Source organism: Haemaphysalis longicornis, unplaced genomic scaffold, assembly GCF_048455015.1.
Source record: "Haemaphysalis longicornis isolate Haplotype H1 unplaced genomic scaffold, Haemaphysalis longicornis Haplotype H1 scaffold_10, whole genome shotgun sequence".
Taxonomy (NCBI): Eukaryota; Metazoa; Arthropoda; class Arachnida; order Ixodida; family Ixodidae; genus Haemaphysalis; species Haemaphysalis longicornis.
The window spans coordinates 13,117,857-13,138,120 of record NW_027526204.1 but is presented as its reverse complement, the minus strand read 5'-3'; the positions used below and the strand labels follow the sequence as shown (position 1 = coordinate 13,138,120).

Genomic DNA, 20,264 nt, shown 5'->3' with positions numbered 1-20,264 from the left:
GAAAAGCCTGATTTGGGATGAAACCGTGTTAGGCAAATCATTAATGAAAATTAAAAAAAGCAGGGGGCCCAGCACGCTGCCCTGAGGAACACCTGAGTACACTTCCGCAAAAGAGGAGAAACTGTTATTAACGGATGTGAACTGAAGTCTTCTTGAAAGGAAATCTTTAATCCATGCGAGTACAAGAGGGTGAATGTTAAGCTGTGTTAATTTGATTAGCAACCTGTGATGAGGGACCCGGTCAAAGGCTTTGGAAAAATCAAGAAAAATTGCGTCAGTTTGTATGCCAGCGTCAATGGAAGAATGTAAATCGTGAATAAACCCGGCAAGTTGAGTGTCGCACGAGTAGCCCTTTCGAAAACCGTGCTGGTACTTGAAAATGATGTTATGCTCTTCTAGGTAGTTAATTACCTGCGAGTGAATGATGTGTTCGAGAAGTTTGCAAATGGTGCTTGTTAACGATATTGGTCTATAATTAAATGGGGATGAGCGATCGCCAGATTTAAAGATCGGTATTACTTTAGCAATTCGCCAGTCTTCGGGGATTAAACCAGATGACAAGCATTGGGTGAAAAGAGCTGATAAGATACGATGGATGCCTTGAGAAACATTTTTTAGTATTTTGTTATTGAATCCAAGGTGATCAGATGCGGAAGTGGTTTTAAGTTTGCTGAGTAAAGAAAGTATGCCAGCCTCGTTAATAACTATTTCGGGCATTGAACTAACGGTGGAAGTGTTAACAGCTGGTGATGATGTGACGTCCTCTCGGGTGAACACTAAAGAAAAGGTGTTATTCAGGACCTGCGCGCACTCGTCCTCGGGAATTGCGTCGCCTGCATCATTGGAAAGGGTGATGTCGGGATGGTTAGAAGGATTTATTGTGCGCCAAAACTTTTTTGGGTTGTTAGTTAACATTGAGGGCAGATCGCGGGCGAAAAAGTTACGGCGGGTTGATTTTAGCAGAGATTGGTAGTGACTGTCACATAATTTATAGCGTTTCCAGGAAGCTGAATCTTTGAGCTTATTAGCCTGCCTGTAAAGGCGCTTCTTTTTATTATTAAGCCGGCGAAGCTGATTATTAAACCAAGGGACTGTGTTAGTGCAAGAAATTGTTATGACGGGAACAAATTTATTTATGAGCTCGGCAAATTTAGTTTTAAACAAATTCCAGTTGTTCTCTACTGATCGGGTTGAAAAATCTTCGAGAAAACCTTCTGCAAAGGTAGACAATTCCTGGTTAATACCATCATAGTTTGCCCTTCCGTAACACATTATTTGCTTTTTAGTGACGTTCTTTTTAACTGGTGAGCATTTCAGATTACCTGTGATAATGGAGTGATCGGAAAGACCATCAAGATGTATTATATCTGAACAAAGACCGGGGTTGTTTGTTAAAATTAGGTCAAGGATGTTAGCTGCGGTTGCGGAACGTCTCGTGGGCTGAGTGATTAATTGAAACAATGAGAAATCAAGGCAGGTGTTGAGGAAAGCGCTAGCCTCGGATTCCGTGGCAGCTCCTGATATGGTAGACCAATTAATAGAAGGAAAATTAAAATCACCAAATATTAACAGTGTCGCATCAGGAAACTTCGAAGACATCTCGCCTAAGATTCTGTGAAATTCGACTGTGAACATGTTTGTATCAGGGGGACGATAAACAACACCAATAATTATGTTACTAACACCATTTTTCACTGATACCCAAGTAGACTCGATATATGAATTAATAACAATGGGAATAGCAATAAGATCTTTTCTAAGAGCAAGAAGAACACCCCCACCGCGGCGATTTTCACGGTCGCATGCAGCGATAGAGCTTAAATTCAGAGTTAGTAACAAGGATTGAACCATCAGGAATACCGTCATTTAGCCACGTTTCAGTGAGTGCGATAACAGATGAAGAACATGAATCGATCAGCGAGGAGAGAGGCACGCTTTTGGGTACTACACTTCTGATATTAGTAAACAAGAAACTAGTAGTCATGTGCGTATCATGTCGTGCACGTGGGCATAAAGACAGGTTAGCTTCACGAGATGGGCGAATGACTGCAGAGCGTCAGTGACTGTCGCTATTACGCGGGATCGCAACGGGCTGTGAAGTACGTACAGCGCATTCGGCCTCAGTGTCCCAATAATAAGTGTCGTTGTTAATAAGAAGTTTGTTGAAGTTAAGGCGCACACGATCACCATCTTTCTTCACAGTTTTGGAAAACTGCCACAACTTGCGTCGTCTATCGCGAACAGCCTCTGAGTAGTGGCGGGAGATGCTGAATGTTGTGTTTTTTAGTTTGGAGCCGTTGCCCATCACCGATTCAACTTCCTTTTCGTTGTACAGCTTGGCTATGATAGGCCGTGGTTTATCAGAAGAAAAGCGGCCTATACGGTGAGCCCTGGCTATGGTAGACACTGTTATGCCAAGTTTGGTAGTGCAAAATTCATGGACGAGACGCTCGGAGACGTCCCATGCTTCAGATTTCTCGGTGTCGCTAATACCGTAGAAAAGAACGTTAGACCTGCGTGAGCGGTTTTCCAGGTCGTCAATTTTTTCGTGCATTTTGGAAATGTTAGGTTCAGATGAGGCGGAAGGTCCGGGTGATGCTGTCAACAGACTTTTGGATTCGAGTTCTTCAACACGTTTTGTTAGAGCCTGCAAATCGTTCTGCAGTGTAATATGAACCTGCAGGATTTTATTAACGCCTTCAAGCAGGCTAGTGTTACTGGTCTCAAGCCTCTGTACAGCACTAAACACACTTTCTAACTTTTCCTCTTGAACCTTAGTCATCGGACCAGGATTTAGCTCAATATCACCCCCGAGCACCAAAAGACGCCACATGTGCATTGAAACTGCGCGGAAACGCTTCAAAACATGAGGGGGCCACGACACCGCTAGTAGACAGACATCATTGTTGCGGCAGCAACTGCAGTCATAGAAACTGACCTGAAAGTACATGATGGGTGAGTGACGAGGCATAGAAACAGCGATGCCGTGGCCGAGGGCTCCGTTGAAATCCCCGCGATTTATAGCTTCTGGGTCAGCTGACGTAGCACGTTGCCAGACGACGAATCGCGTCTTCTCCAGAAATGGTAGCGTGTCGAGCGGCGGATCCGGGCATTGGCCGCTATCGGTTAGGAAAGCGGCAGTACCAGCATTGGAGACGAGCGGCAGGGATGGCGCAGCGGCCGATAAACAGCCGTAGGCAGCCAGCAACACCATCTGAAAGTACATGATGGGTGAGTGACGAGGCATAGAAACAGCGATGCCGTGGCCGAGGGCTCCGTTGAAATCCCCGCGATTTATAGCTTCTGGGTCAGCTGACGTAGCACGTTGCCAGACGACGAATCACGTCTTCTCCAGAAATGGTAGCGTGTCGAGCGGCGGATCCGGGCATTGGCCGCTATCGGTTAGGAAAGCGGCAGTACCAGCATTGGAGACGAGCGGCAGGGATGGCGCAGCGGCCGATAAACAGCCGCAGGCAGCCAGCAACACCATCTGAAAGTACATGATGGGTGAGTGACGAGGCATAGAAACAGCGATGCCGTGGCCACTTAGGTGAGCCATCACAAGCCAAATTTCTCCAAAACGAAACGCACAAACCTCACATCGGCGTTAAAGTCACTGACTACGACCACAGGGGTAACGTCACCGCAACTAACCCGCAGTCCGAGAGCGCCCGAGGACATCTAAGCACCGCTTATTTCTGAAAGCGAAAGCACCATTCTCCAACTGGACGTCTGCGACGCCTTCCTTCCACCCGCCTTCTTGAAGGGCTTCGCCTTCTTCACATGATTAGCTCCGCGATCCGCTTCCGCCTTACTCTTTGGGATGGCTTCGATCTGTCTCATTCGCGTTGCCCACTGCCTGTTATCTTTCGCTTCTGCCGCTGTATATTGATGTGAAAATGTGCACTGGGGTTGTTTTGGACGACGCTGTAATAGCGTACTCTTGCATGCAACGCAGTGCGGGAGGAGGGGAGTATAGAGCAGAGAATGGAATCCATTAGGAAAGCGTATCTGTGAGGGGTAGATAGCTTGTCGGGCCGTCGTAGCAGAAGCCATCGCTGCCGAGCTAATGCGTGTGCTACCGAACGTTTCGCGCATGAAAACCACGTGGAGCCGGAGATTCGATGCGCGAACATTGAAAGAGGTACAGAGAGCGTAACTGAATAGAGCTGCGCTGTTAAACTCTTGCTGTGGGAATGTGCACCCTACCTTGCACCCCATTCCCTGATGCCTCCTGGTGCCACCTTTCGAGAAGGGCTGCACAGAGGCTTTAGTAAGTGAAACGTGTGCCAACGTGCACCATTTAGGGTGAGCAAATAGTGACTCTGCCCTTTCTCCTTCCAGGTGCACTCGTTCACTGACAGCCGGGAGGACGCAGCCAGTTTCTTGGAACTGGGCCTACACATCAGCCTTAACGGCTGGTCAGTAAAGCTGCATGCCTTGTCTTCGTGTTTTTCAGGGATCTGTTACACGATTCCTGCAGCTTACTTTATACCAGTACCAAAATGAATACGCGCTCTACGACTGCTGCAGACGTGCGAGGTTCTAATTTGGGCTGAGTCTGAAGCCTCTGGTCGCCCACCAGAATAAAAATGGGTACAGGCGCCTTCGGTACGGAAAATGCATAGTGGAAACCGTTCCACCTCGTTGGTTTTTACCATGGGTACGAGAAAGTGGTAGGTTCCGGGGGGATTAAAAGAAATACCAACAAAGTTGGGTTAATCATCTGACGAAAAGGTGCCTCAGAATAAATTACTGGCGTCGCTTCTTGATTAAACACTTCCCCTAAGAGTAGACTACACTCTCAGAGCGAACGGCGCATTTGTGCAGTTCACCGAATTTACAGCCATACGGTACAATGTACGTCGCAAGCTGTGGGTTTGCTTACTCGTATTTTTTAATCCCCCCTATACTTTAATACCACCTGTCACTAACAAGTAACATTGGGACACGACGGGTAACAGCGCCAAAACTGGACGAAAACACCAAAAAGGGGGAGACACAAATAAGCGCCGACTTTCAACTGACTTTATTCGAAAAAAAACACACATATATATCCTCACAGAGCATGTGCGACAAGAAAAGAGAGATAAAGAAACACCCTAGCTGCTGACACCGGCGGTACAGATTATAAAAATTACATTTCAACCTATGCCCAGATAAGAAACCTCTTTTTCATAGTGCATAACTTGAAATGTTTTTATAATCTCTATCGCGTGTGTCAGCAGCTAGGGTGCTTCCTTCTCTCTCTTTTCTTTTCGCACATGCTCTGTGAGGATATATTTGTGTTTTTTTTTCCGAATAAAGCCAGTTGAAAGTCGGCGCTTGTTTGTGCCTCCCTTTTTCGTGGTTTCGTCCAGTTTTGGCGCTGTTATCCATCATGGAACAGTACCAACTAGCCCAGCTTATAACACAACTAAAATTGGGACAAGCGCTCCCTGTATGGGAATCTAGTGCTTAAAAAGTTACACTAGTGTGTCGGTAAATGCGCCGGTGTAAGGCGCCGTAACCTTAGCACTCGCCTCGTATGCAGGAGCTATCGGGTTCAAATCCCCGTACTGCCTACCCGGCAGTACGGGGTAGGCAGTACGGGGTAGGCAATACGGGGTAGGCAGTACGGGGTAGGCAGTACGGGGTAGGCAATACGGGGTAGGCAGTACGGGGTAGGCAATACGGGGTAGGCAGTACGGGGTAGGCAGTACGGGGTAGGCAACAAAGAAACCCTTTGTTTCTTTAATGGTTACAGCCATTGTTATATTCAGGAAAGCGACCCGGAACCGGGCTCTGGCGCCTTCGTCATGTTTGGTAGCGTGGTGGAGAGCGGCCAGCAAAGGTGACGACGACAGGAAGCCGAAGGCAAACTCAGCTGGCTTACTGCATGGCGAGAGATGAGCCGAAGCAATACAGGATCAATACCCTTCCAAGCGAGTTACAGTACAGGACTCGAGAAGAGTGACAGCATTGATTCCTTGCTCCAAAACGAATGAACTGCGCTCGGGGCCCCGTATTTATGCCCAAAGCGTGAAGGGTCAAAAGAGTTCTCCTCCTGCTTTTGTACATGGCGCGAACATAGCACAGACACACACAACACTCTTTCCGAAGTTCGTGACAGGCCGGCAGTAGCGGCGCACGCAAAGTCTGAGAGAGAAGGGAAAGGATATATCGGATGCGGCGTTCGCCTCGCTGGGTCAATTCGCAACCACTGATCTCAAGTGAACACGCCGCGTTTTCAGCCGCCGAAGTTTGAATCACGCCGACAGCGAGGCGCCCGCTATTTGGCCGTTCCCAGGCACGTTGCTACTTGTCCGAGACAACTTTCTTACACGCCGGGGGTCTCCGAAAAACTTGCAGCAAGCGTCAACATGGTAGCCGCGCGCACAATCGTAACACCGTCCCTGGTCGAGTGGGGACCCTTGCAAGGGGAATTCAGGCCTGCAAAGCTGCCTTTGCCCTTGCTAGGGGCTCCTGGCCCTTGTCGATCCTGCGGGGGCCCCCGGCCTTCTACAACACCAAATTGCCGCGTGCGATAGAGTCCGGCGGTATGTCCGGCCACCCGCGGTTGCCAGGCAGTGCGTCCTCTGTGGCTGTGGAAGACACCATGTGCATTCATGTGCCTTGGTGGCGCTGGGCACCTACCGGTAAAATAGATACAGGCAACCCCCGCTCGGCGCTCGGTCCTTTTGCGGGACTACAAAGCTTAGGAAGTTGATCGGGAATGTGCGGGAAATCGTCCCTACGGAATGAGGCGGCTGTAAAATGCAATTTATTTTGCTGGCCCTTGTCAAGCTGCTACTTCATCCTTTGCTCAGCAACACAGCCACAAATACTGGTGATATAAAATTATTTCAATTGAATTTGTGGAACAGAAAACGCAAAATGCCTAATAATAGGATGAAAAACATCATCTGGCGATTGCGATACTCCCTGATGCAAAGTTTGGGCGCAGCTGTTACTTGTTTTGACTGTGCAAAATATGTTGCAGCAACGAATTCCAGACACGTATATGTGTATGGTTACAGAAAACGGCTGACAAAGCACGCGACAGCTACGCGCAGTTCAGCACTCACTCCTGAGTGCTGCAGTGCGCTGAGGCAGCACTAACTCGTTGGTCCCATAGAGTTTCTTAATGTTTGGTCCTCTCGACGGCCGCGATGTGAGCGTCTGCATCGGCGGCGCGAAATGCGTCTCAGAAAGCGACAGCACGCGTCTTAGGAAGCTAACGCACATCACCACCACGCGCATGTCCCCCCTCACGTTTTCGCCAAGCGTCTCACAGACGATCGTCTAGTGCGGGCACCGCATACTGCTTCCCCCCTTCCCAACCGCGCACTTTCGGATCAGCTCTCGCTAAGCCGCCACGGCGAACCACCCTCTCATCACAATTTCGCGACACTCTCCTCCTTTCCTTTCTTTTGTTGTATTCGGGCAGTCGTTCTGATACTCTGGCTCGGAGTACTCCGATGCGGACGCTTCCCCCAATCTTAGCAAGAGTCACCCCTCCCAACCGAACGCGTCTTGGAGCAGCAAGCGACCGTGGCGCCGCGGCGCGGCCAGCACGGCTACTGCAAACGGCCAGGCCTGCCAAGGTAGCCAAGGTGTTTCAACCATAGAGTTTCATACTAATATATATAATTAGTATGAAACTCTATGGTTTCAACAAATGGCGGCCTTCAGAACGGACGTGTCCTTTTAGACACAATGCGTAGATGCCTTCGTAATAGCACGAGAAGAAAAAGCGTCGAAACGCGACCACAACAAACCGCTGGCAAGGCCTCAGCGAACGCCACCGACTAGGCAGACGGGTATGGGCGAGTATCGGCGGCGGCCGGGGTCACATTACCCGATCGTCTCCAGATTTCGGCGGCGCACCCGCTTCGAAGTTGGTCAGAGGCGCTCGGAGTGGAGGACGACGCTCTGAGACGACAAACCGAGCCTACGTCGAGCGCTCGATTTCGACCACCCGAGCACGGAGTATCAGAGCGCTTTAAAACGACCAGCCGAATAAAGCATTTCAATCTTCTCTCTTCCCACCGTCCGCTCGGTTACACCGCCATCACCACCGTAAAACCTCAGACGCAGCCGCCAAAGGGCAGCGCCCTAAAAATTTTGTCGTGTTTGAATAGAGTGAAACCAAATCTACGGAGCCATAGCTCGAGTTTCGCACCATAAATGTGTGACAAGTGTGTGTCGCCCCCCACCCTAATCTTCGTTGGCCGCTAAGTTCGGTGGCCCCACCAGGCTTGGTGGGAAACATTGAACACGGTTGACCAATAAACACCGACGAGCACGGCCGCTCTCGGTCAGTCACCGTCACAACCGGCACGCTGCAGGTCGTCACTCGGCTGGAGGGTACCCCGTCTCTCCCACGTTCCGGAATGCGGGCCAAATCGTGATAAAGTGCGCCGTGAACGCGCACACAGTTGCACACCAAGACCAAACAAGAGATTCATCGTACTAGCGAACACTAACACACGGACAAAGCTAAAGAGCAGACGAAACACACGCTAGATATACTTCAACTCAGTTTTTGCCGAAGAAACGCGGAGAACGCCAGTATTTACGCGAAACGTGGAAACGGTGAATATAAAAATGCAGCGGGAACAAACAAAACAGTATCGCACATGTCACACTTGCTCATATCGCCAAGTCACACCGTAGTGCCGGCCCATATCACACGCTGTGAAATAAACCTATACGTACACATGTGTATTCGGCAATCACCCCTTGCCCGTGCACAACCCCTCTCCAGAAAGCCGAATTCTTTTGCGGACAGCGCCAAAAACGGGGTAGGCCTCAAGAATTTCTAGGTCTGTTTGCGAGGAAGAGCTGTACGAGATGCGCGTCTGCGAGAAATCCGCATACGAACGGGCACGCAGGCCTGATAAGCACACTTTTGGTTTACTTCAACCAGCTACAACTAACTAGAACCATCAAGTTGGCAATTAAAGGGTATTTACCATAAAAACGCATGAACGTGCAGTGCAATAAATCTGCAGTGAGGAAGTGTGCTGCTTAAGAATGAAATCTCTCTACGATTGCACCTATGTGCGCATTTTCTTCAATTTTTAGCCGATAAAGCGCCACTCTGATAATTTTACTGATATTTTGTTGAACTGCGCCAACTTATAAAAACAATCGGGAAACTGGCCTATTTTGCTAAAAGTTAATCAGTCTGAAAATTTGAACGTATTTGCACATAACAAGAGCATTTTCGCTCTTCAGGGTGAATCGTCTGCTCCCAGGCAAAGCGGAGAGGCAGAAACTTCTTCGATTCCAGTGTTCCTTGCGTGGACTGGGAGTAACGCCTCATACAATGATGACTGATGTAATAATGCTTTAGGGCTATAGACTAGCTCACTAAATCGACTGCCAAATTTTTTACCTCAATCAAAAACATGGCCACCGTGGTGTAGAATCAGACCCACGGCCTTGTGCTCAGAAGCAGTGCCTAAAGCGGCTCAGACTACGGGCTGTTTAGACGGTGCAGTCAGAATAATTGTTCATGGGAAAGTTGAATAAGGCAGAAGTGCTCAATCAGTCAATCCGCTTCAGCGTGAGGGGCGCCAAAAAGGAAGTAAAGCAAGCAGGGCAAGCGCAAGCGATTTCCATGTGGATCCGCGGATATGAGTGCGGGGCAGCCACGTTGTATACCAATTAAATTAAGGCGCCAGTTTTGAAATTATAATCCCGACGCATCTATGAAGCTGTTCACGCGCGCACCTGCTTCAGGCTGATATTGCATGGCTTACAAAGACACCTGGATCCGAAAAAGTCGGCTGCTTATGAAGGCTTACACTGCAGCTCGCTGAAGACAGCTGAAAATCTGGACGTGGCCGCCAGCATTCCGGGAGACAGACTTGTCATTGGCACAGGTATGAGTTCGCATGCAATCACATGTCGTATACCGCTCTCACATATACGCTGAGCGACGCAGGCAGTGTATCAGCACAGTTTGTTCAACATGGAACGCTAGCCGGCACTACGCTACAGTAGCCGGAAGCACTAGTCTTTCGTAATAAGGTAGTTAGGATGAATACGTGAATGATCTGCAACGGATTCTGCGTTGTCGTATTGTATTTGCGACTAAGTTCGTAGCGGTTGTTTCCAAACGCTCAATTTGTAATACGCCGGTATCGAAGCTTTAAAAGAGGCATTTCTTTCTTAGCAATGAGTAAATGTCTCATAAGTAACAGGCATGCATGCGTACAAGAACCATTAAACACATCATACATTGTACTGTGCACTAGTATTTATTCTAATGTTTGAGTTCGTGATTGCAGTGAGAAGTTCTTTCGGTCCCAACACACACCATCGTGAACAATTGGTGCAGGAAAAACACTGCATCGCTCTGCCGCTCCACACCCTTAAAAAGTGAAGGGAACAATCGCTTTCAGTGCTACGAACACTTCTAGCACAACACGGGTGAGCACATACGAAGGTGGTCCTGCGACTGTACAAAATGGGTATCTCAAGATGGTCTCACGCACTGGTGGAACAATTTTGTTGGAGTTCCAAATGATTCATTCTGCTCGGACATACGGCCCAATGTTGTTGGCTATGATGTTCTGTAATATTCTTGTGGACATTGTGCGGTCCTTGGATTTGGATAGCCGATGGAGCATGACTTACTCGGCTTCTCGAGCAAGCATTGCCAGCTCTTACCAGTTCGCTGCGACAACAGGGTAAATAAGAGAGGCTGTCACGGAATAGGTGTTTAGGGACTTCTTTAGGTGCAGATAAAATGCTCTTAGACAAGGTGCCCATCACATCAAGTGGCGTAATTGGGCTAAATGTAACCATAACCATAGCTCGTGCCGAGAACAAGGTTTGTGGCAGTCGCCAGCCAGGCGCAGGGAAGCCGGCAGGTACGCGTGAGTGGGCAGTGGAAAGGGGAGTAGAATTTTGTGCGCTGTCCGGCAGTTTTCGCTACCCGTGCGTGCAAACCTCTCGCGCAGATTCGCCGTGGTGCGAAATCCGACCGAAGCATGCAGGGGCCAAATATGTCCGCACCTCCTTCCCGACGAAGAAGAAGGAGCAGTTTCAGCCTGGATTTATGGTCAGCGGACGCAACGAGCCCGCCAAGCTTGTGTGAGTATCGTTCGTAAAGGTAATGGTTTTACATCGAAAGAACAAATTTTTCCAATTTGCGAAAAAGCGCTTGTTCTTGTTGTTTGTTTGTTTGTTTTTGCTGCCGTAGCTTTCCTAGTTTTCTGGTCAGAAATATGGCCGCGAATAATAGAGTAAATAGTAAATATAAAATAAACACACGAGCGATTCAATTAGATTTGACCTCGGGTCTTTTTTTCTTCTATCGTACTTAATTCAACCATCATTATCATCATCATCATCATCATCATCATCCTATCTACACCCACTGCAGGGCAAAGGCCTCTCCCATTATTCTCCAATTACCCCCTCCTGTGCCAACTGTGACCAATTTATCCCCGCAAACTTTTTGATCTCATCTGCCCATCTAACTTTCTGTCGCCCCCTGCCACGCTTGCCTTCTCTGGGTATCCACTCTGTTACCCTTAATGACCAACGGTCATCTTGACTTCTCCTTACATGACCTGCCCACGTCCATTTCTTAATTTGTACCAATATTTCCTTAACACGCGTTTGTTCCCTGACCCACTCCGCTCTCTTCTTGTCCCTTAAAGGAGCCATGAAGAGAAAACACAAGTTTGGTTCATTCGAAAGATTGCTTCGTTAGAACCATAACGACACCACTTATAACGCAAACTTCGCTCAAATAAGCTCCATAATTAGGAAAAAAGGAAATGACCATGCGACCCACCAGCTCATTTTCCGCAACAGAACCTATGATGTCACTCGAGAATGCTCAGTGGTTGGCGGAGGCCGGCAAAAGCAAACGCATGTTAGGCAGGGCTTACAGTTTGCATAACGAGCTAAATGCCCGTGAAGCATACTGCACATTCTTTTTATGACAAAGAACGGTGGAGTAAACGGTTGAAGTTGCGAACGAACACGCAAGCGTGTGCGCCAATGCGTACGAAACTACCGCCGGCTGAGCTCGACATCTCGCCGTCGCGCAGACGAATTTTCGGTTCGAGGCTCTTCGGAGCCAACGAACCGTCCCAGCACGCACAGCCGCGACCTTGCTTGGTATCGTAATCCCTTCGCAGGAGGTTGGCCGTCATATCGCCAACCAGCAAAGGTAAAAATATAAACGAGGGGAGTAAGGAACAGCAATCAGCGACGAGATAGTGACAGTCGTCGCAGTTTCGGAATGAACTGAGATTTAATTAGGCTCCAACCAATACAATGCAAAAAGGCAAAAACCCGACGTTTCGAAGCCGGCTCGGCTTCTTCTTCAGGGGTGACAGTGGCCACGCTGCAGCTGCGTCTTATAGTCTCACATTTGCTGGCCTCGCACAAAGCCCCTCGCTGCGGCACGTAATCCGTGTGCGTACACCGAGGGGAGAGTGCCAAGCGAGCGATTAACATTCCCAGGTGTGCGTTGAATATGCCACGATTCGAGGAAAAGCCGCTTCCTCCAGTTCGTTTCCCTTTCGAGGATGGCCGTTCCGGGGAAGTCAATTTTGTGGTCGGCCACTTCGCAGTGTTCGGCGACTGCACTGCGGACTCTATTTTGTTTCCGGACGTCGTTCTTGTGTTGTCTAATCCTCTCCGGCAGGTTTTTGGTCTCACCGATGTACGAGGCGTTGCACCCCGCGCACGGGATGCGGTAGACGACCCCGGGTGCCTTCTCTATTGTCAGCGCTACATACGCATCAAGGAAGGAATCTCCGTCTTCAAAACTCATCTTGACTTCAACCGCAACTGTAAAGAAAGGAAAGTCGTCCCTGAGAGCCTGCGCCTGAAACGGCCCGTGTCGACCCCCGAGGGCCTGAATATCATCACTAAAGCCGAACATCGACTCGTCAATGCCCGCCTCCACGAATGCAACGCCGCCATCAGGAAGAAAGAACTGGACCTGTTCTTTGCCAAGCGCCAACTGGAGCACCGCATCCCCGGACTGATGGCCTCCGTCGACGAGTTTGCTGACAGCGTGGCGGCATCGACTGCGGACAAACACCGGATCACGCAAGATAAGAAACTTTCTTGTTTGTCGATAAGGCCCTCGCCCCAAATTGCCCAAGATCAAGGTTTTGTGACCAACCTGTCATCCCGCACTCTCACTCAAGAGCAAACTTCTGTTCTGGCCAAAGGACACAGCTACAATGTGGCTACGAGCCCCCCCCTTGCAAAGGTCGTTGCCGCGGTAGAGGAAGCCGTTCAACAAGTACAGCCGCACGCCCGAGATGAAATAAGACTTAAATTGATTGGCCTCCTATCGAAATTGCCGCTTAAAATGGGAAAAAATTTGACCGCAGAGGAAAACCGAGCACTCCAGGAACTTCGAAAAGACGAAAGCATTGTCATCCTACCTGCCGACAAGGGCAACTCGACGGTGGTGTTAGACCGTCAGGACTACTACCGGGAGGTTTCGGCTCTCTTGGACGGAGACGAGTATACGAAGTTAAAGAGGGATCCTACAAACCAAACGCAGACGCAGCTGAACAAGTTACTCGCGGCGATTTTCAAGAACCACCCGGAACAAAAAATTCTATACCTTCGCTTGATCTGTCGAAACGGCTCCGCACCTAGTTTCTACGGATTACCGAAGATCGACAAACCTGGCGCCCCCCTTCGCCCGATCGTAGACTTCACATCATCCCCGTGCCGAGCCCTTTCAAATTTCCTGCACCGCATCCTCGCCCCCCTCGCCGGGAAGACCGCGACTCATGTACGCAACTCCAGACACTTCGTGCAACTTGCGTCACAGGTGTGCATTGACGAAGACGAGAGCCTGGTCTCGTTCCACGTCGTGTCATTGTTCACTAGTGTTCCTGTACCGCTGGCTGTATCCGCGGCCCGAACTGCCCTCGAAAATGACGCAACCCTAAAAGAAAGGACGCCGCTCACTGCCGACGAGATATGCCGCCTACTCGAGTTCTGCTTGGCCAGCACATATTTTTCGCATAATGGGCAAATTTTCAAACAACAAACTGGAACCGCAATGGGGGCCGCCATCTCTGTAACAATGGCGAACTTGACGATGGAACACGTGGAAGGGAAGGCTTTGAGCTCCTTCCGGCCGAAACCAAAACTTTTTCTTCGGTATGTAGACGACTGCTTCTGCATAGTGAAGACCTCCGCAGTTGACAGCCTGAAAAAACGCCTAAATTCAGTTCATCCCGCCATCCAGTTCACGGTTGAATGTGAACGAGACGGCTCCATTCCCTTTCTTGACGCCCAAGTGACAAGAGGAGGCAGGGGCCTGGTGTTCTCCGTTCACAGGAAGCCTACGCACACCGGCCGCTACCTTCATTTTAATTCGGCCCACCCCGCTAACCACAAAGCCTCAGTTGTGTCGTCTTTAATTAACAGAGCTGATGCAATTTGCTCGTCCGAATCAGAACGTAAGAAAGAAGTAAGCCTTGTATTTGCGGACCTCAAGAAAAACGGCTACCCGAAAAAGTTCATTCACTCCGCGACCCGCCGCAAAGAGCAGAAGAGGGTGACAAACTCTCCAAGAACTTCAACCGTCGGACCCCTGAAACGCGTGCCGGTGCCGTATATTCCAGGAACAAGCGAGGCCTTGGCCCGCATTTTCAAAGGGGTAGGAGTACAAATAGCCCACAAGCCTTCGACAACTATAGGCCGCTTAATCCCCCGCCCCAAAGACTGGCTGACAATAGAGAAGGCACCCGGGGTCGTCTACCGCATCCCGTGCGCGGGGTGCAACGCCTCGTACATCGGTGAGACCAAAAACCTGCCGGAGAGGATTAGACAACACAAGAACGACGTCCGGAAACAAAATAGAGTCCGCAGTGCAGTCGCCGAACACTGCGAAGTGGCCGACCACAAAATTGACTTCCCCGGAACGGCCATCCTCGAAAGGGAAACGAACTGGAGGAAGCGGCTTTTCCTCGAATCGTGGCATATTCAACGCACACCTGGGAATGTTAATCGCTCGCTTGGCACTCTCCCCTCGGTGTACGCACACGGATTACGTGCCGCAGCGAGGGGCTTTGTGCGAGGCCAGCAAATGTGAGACTATAAGACGCAGCTGCAGCGTGGCCACTGTCACCCCTGAAGAAGAAGCCGAGCCGGCTTCGAAACGTCGGGTTTTTGCCTTTTTGCATTGTATTGGTTGGAGCCTAATTAAATCTCAGTTCAGTAACTTCCCAACCAGACAGAAGTCTGTCGAAATGTTCACTTTCAAGTTTCGGAATGGTGTTGGCTTGCTGCTATTGTTAGGAGCTCGTTTCCAGTTTACAACCACTGAAAACTTCAGTTTGTTCGACTACTTTACAATGAAATTTCGTTGATACGTTTTGAAATGCCCATGTAGTACGGGCAAATCGTCGAGGGAGTGCGACATCCCCGCCGGTGAGGAGATCTCCTTTCATGTGCTGCCCAACGACGAACCTCGGCGAAGCAAGTGGCTACGTTTTGTGAACTTTGCAAACGGAGGAGAAAGAGAGCTAAAGGAGGTACGAGTGTGCTCGCTTCATTTCCGAGGAAGTGATTACGGCAGGGACCCTTACGTTAGCTCACTCCTGGGACATGCTGGCGCTCGTCGCCGACTTCGTCAAATCGCCGTAAAAGCGGTCTGACCTTGGGGAAAAAAATGCCGTAAACACCGCGCATTGACGCTCGTATCTTTCTGGTCGAAGCAGAGAGCTCGCGCGAACGGCTTTCCATACACGACACCGGCCAACTGGCATAAGCGATACTGTTATGAAATTGAACTATTATTAACCGTAATAAAAATACGGCACATACGTACCAGTCTGTATTCGTCCGTCGCGACGGGGCTGACGAGGCAGCGGTGCCGACGGCAGGGCGTTCGTCTGTTGTGGCTATCGCGGAATGGTCGCTTTCCCGTCCACCGCGTATCCCACAACTCTTGCCGCTCGTGCACTTACGCCAGAGACAGCGGTGCCGTATATGTGGACGCGGCGGAATATCAGGACAGGAGGGGAGCTTTCGCCGCGGCGGTGGTCAGTGCGGTCACCGGCGAGACGAAGGCGGCGGCGAGCGTGTGGACACGGTCGGCGCATCAGACCGAGGAAGTAGCCATCGCCCTGGCCCTCGCCCACCCCGGATGCACGACCGTGCTGAGCGATTCCAGGACCGCGGTGCGGAACTACGCCAGAGGCAGTGTGTGTGTGGCAGCAGTGCGGGTGTTGCGCGCGGTGAACCCAACGAACAGAGCGGTGCTATCAAGTGGTTTCCGGCCCACATGGGAAGGGACGTGTCAGCCCGAGGCAACGCAAACCACAACGAGACGGCCAACGAGGCGGCGCGAGGTCTCACATACCGCCCCGACCAACCGTCCGACTCGACGAAGGAGTGGTGGTGCGAAGCCAAAGACAGGATGATGGAGTAAAGTGAAGTGTTGAACTGGTATAGACTAGGACGCAGGACTATGCCCCCGCCTCACCCGGGCCTGACCCGAAGCGACGCGGTGACGTTCCGGCAATTGCAGACTGGGTCGCTACCCACGCCGGTGCTCATGAAACACGTGTGCTCTAGCGTATATGTGAGTGACTTGTGTCGCGTGTGTGAATCGGAAAGGGCTACTGCGGCCCACATTTTGTGGGACTGTGCACAAAATCCGAGGGAGGCACGGACAGTGACGACGATCCCGCCGTGGCTTGCGGCCGCTGCGGGAAGCGACCAACGGGAACAACAGACACGGGCCGTCCAGTGGATTTCGGCTGCCCTCGAAAAGCAGCGCCCGAGCGAAAGCGCCAGGTGCTCGCTACCACCCCAGCACAGGGGCAGGCGCGATTGCCAGAAGGCGGTAGTAGTGAGGGCTGCTCGCTGAGTAAAGGACACCACGCCGAGATGATGTGTGGCCGCATCGCGGTTATACCCTCCCCAGGTGGGGCTAGGATAGTCGTCCGCCGGATGATCGAATAAAGTCTTTTCACTCACTCACTCACTCAGTTAGAAGCATTGAGCGTTCAAGTTGTGTGAGGTTGTTAAATGCAAGCCCGAGCTCCTCGGCGAGAGTTTTGTTCTCCGGATCAGGCGATTCCATGACTAGGGCTGCGGGTGCACTAGGTTTTACTAGTATTTTTAAAATGGCCGCCGTCTCGGTCGACTGCCGCGTGTGAGTGCTATATGGAGTCGACATACTAAGTATCTGTTTCATGGACCGGCTCGTATGACGCCATGGTTCACGTCACGGAATGTGCAATTTTAGCGGGAGATTTAAAATGTTGGCTTAAATTGCCTTATTTCTCAGTGAATAAAGCATGATTTGCTTCCGGGAAAGCGCTTGGGGTACTATGAAACACCTGATCTTTCGAATAAAACAAACTTTTGTTTTCTCTTCATGGCTCCTTTTAAGGAGTATTGACACTAAATTTTCGTGTTAAGTTTTTTCGCTGCTTTGGGTGCCTATTAGCCATAGAATGCCATAATAGACGGTCGATCGCAGCGTAAGCAATCATTTACGGCGTCGTTTATTCGTGTCAGTTTCGGTTGCGACAAAAACGAACGCCGAGCGGCCGCCATGACAGGAGGGTGCACGTGACGTCACCATTCTTGTCGCACCACGGACGGTGGGGACGCGCGCGCCCAGACCGGCCAAAGTCTTCACCATCCCCACGCGCCCTGGCAGCATGACGTCAGTCCCAAAACTATGACGTGATACACACGGCGTAGCAGCACACGCCAACCCTCCCTTGACGCAGCCGGCCCGTCGGCTGCGTCAGGGGAAACCCGACGTCGGCAGTTTGGGGCAAGGACCAGATGATGCCATGTCGGCCCGCTCCGGCCTTTCTCGTGCGGGCAAAGATTGAAATGAATTTGAAATTTGTTTCTGAACGGTTACTGTTGAAACTTGCTGTGAGATATCTCCTGATAAAAAAGAAGCATTTTACATAGTTATCTAAACTATTTACTAAATTTTGTGTCACTCATCCTTTAATGTTACATCTATCATCTTCCGTTCCATTGCTCGCTGAGTCGTGCTCAATTTTAGTTGAACCCTTTTAGTGAGCGTCCATGTTTCTTCCCCGTAGGTTAATACCGGTAAGATGCAGCTGTCATCACTTTCTTCTTCAGGGACAATGGTAGGCTGCCATTATTTGAGAATGCCTGCCGAATGCTCTCCACCCCATTCTTATCCTTCTAATTACCTCTGCCTCATGCTTGGGATCTGTGGTCACTACTTGGCCTAAATAGATATATTCGCTTAACACTTCCACTGCCTCGCCACCTATCCCAAACCGCTGTGCTCTCCCGAGGTTATGGATCATTAGCTTAGTTTTCTGCGTACTAATTTTGAAGCCCACGGTTCTACTCTGCTTGTCCAGTGCGGTAAGCATGCTTTGCGATTCGTCCCCCAAGTATACTTCGCAAGGCAACGTCATTAGCAAATCTGAGGTTAATAAGATATTCTTCTTAACCCTTACGCCCACCTGTTCCCAATCCCATGTTCTGAATACCTCTTGTAAACATGCTGTGAATAACATTAGAGAGATTGCGTCTCCTTGTCTAACGCCTTTCCTTGTGGGTATCTTACTGCTCTCCTTATGAAGGACGATTGTAGCTGTGGAGCCCTTGCAAATATCCTGTAGTATTCTTACGTAATGCTGGTATACACCCTGATTCTGCAATGCCTGAATGGCTGCTGAAGTTTCGACCGAGTCAAATGCTATCTTATAATCAATGAAGGCTATATACAGGGGTTGAGTGTGCACCGCGCATTACTCTATCACCTGATTGATTGTGTGAATATGGTCTATTAGGGAATAACCTGTAGGAAACCCTGCTTCGTCCTTAGGCTGGCTGATATCTAAGGTGGCAGAAATTATGTTAACGATTTTCTTTGTAAGTACCTTGTAGGCGACTGCAGCACTAAGCTGATCGGCCTGTAATCTTTCAAGTCCTTTATGTCACCTTTCTTAAGGATAGGATGATGTTCGCGTTCTTCCAAGATTCCGGTACACTCGCAGTCATTAGGCATTGGATATGCAGGGTTGCCAGTTTTTCTAGTACAATTTGCCCTCCATCCTTCAAGAGGTCTGCTGTTATCCGATCTTCACCAGAGGCTTTGCCCCCTTGCATTTCTTTCAAAGCCTTCTTTACTTCTTCTGTCGTTACTGGTGGGATGTCTATCTCCTCTGGACTACTTCCTCGTTCGGTATTATCCTGGAAGTCGGGGATACTGTACAGATCTCTATAGAACTCCTCGGCTACTATAACTATTTTATCTCCATTTGTGATTACATTACCTTGCTTGTCTTTAAGTGCATATATCGTATTTTCCCCATGCCTAGACACCTCAACTGCTTTCAGGCTGCCTCCGTTCTTTACAGCATGCTCGATCCTATCCGTATTTGACTTCCGCATGTCAGCTGTTTTACGCTTATTGATTAACTTTGAAAGCTCTGCTAGTTTTATTCTGTCAGCTGGGGTGGAGATTGTCATGCGTTACCGTTTCCCAATTAAATCTTTCGTCTCCTGGAAAGTTTACCTTGTCTAGCTATCGTCCCTTCGACTTTCACTACACACTCCGTGATAATGTGTGCCGTGATAATGTGTGGCTTCCTGTGCCGTGAGCTCTGCTTCCTCGTATGTAGAATTCAAATATAGAGAAACATATATGCAAGAAATATTTCAAATTTTGGCGCTTAATATGCAAGATGGAACGAGTAATCCAGAATTCGGTGAACGAGACATTGAGAACAATTCCCACTAGTAAGGTAGCAGTGATACACACCTGTGAAAAGCAAGGTACCAATCCGCTCTCAAATCATTTTGGTCATAGTAGCCTTGTAGCTGAATAATCATTTGACTTGAGGGCAACTTGGACGGTACCATCGGCCCAGCGTTCCTCTCTAACATGGGCGTTTTCCATAAACTGTGTAGAGCCCTCAGAAAAAAACAGCTCATAAGGCACATCATCCTGGAGCGTTACAAGGTATACCGCGCACTGAGGGGTGTTAATTCAAAGTATTTTTGGAGTCTCCCTTGAGGCACGTCCCAGAACAGTATAGCGTCTTTGCAGTCAATGAAACAACCCTCAATTGTTGCTGGAGCATCGCAATGTCTATAATTAACAGAACACACAAAAACGTTCCTGCTGCGCAGCCACGTCTTAACGTGCAAGGTTTACGTACGTAGCTTGAAAAACTAAGATTTTGTACATGGTGAAAGAGGCATTTTACAAACTCGCTTAAGGATATCATGACCGGGCAAACCATCGTAAGGAG

The 20,264-nt window shown here is 49.6% G+C and overlaps 1 protein-coding gene across 4 annotated transcripts in view; it reads left to right on the top strand.

The window, feature by feature from the left end:
* LOC144158202 (deoxyribonuclease TATDN1-like) overlaps positions 1-20,264 on the top strand; it is a 71,264-nt gene that overhangs the window by 46,232 nt on the left and 4,768 nt on the right. For all 4 annotated transcript variants that reach the window (XM_077688901.1, XM_077688903.1, XM_077688900.1 and 1 more), the window contains 3 exons: positions 4,345-4,421; positions 9,802-9,872; positions 10,956-11,088. In XM_077688901.1, coding sequence (XP_077545027.1) covers positions 4,345-4,421; positions 9,802-9,872; positions 10,956-11,088 — 281 coding nt within the window. The remainder of the gene's footprint in view (positions 1-4,344; positions 4,422-9,801; positions 9,873-10,955; positions 11,089-20,264) is intronic.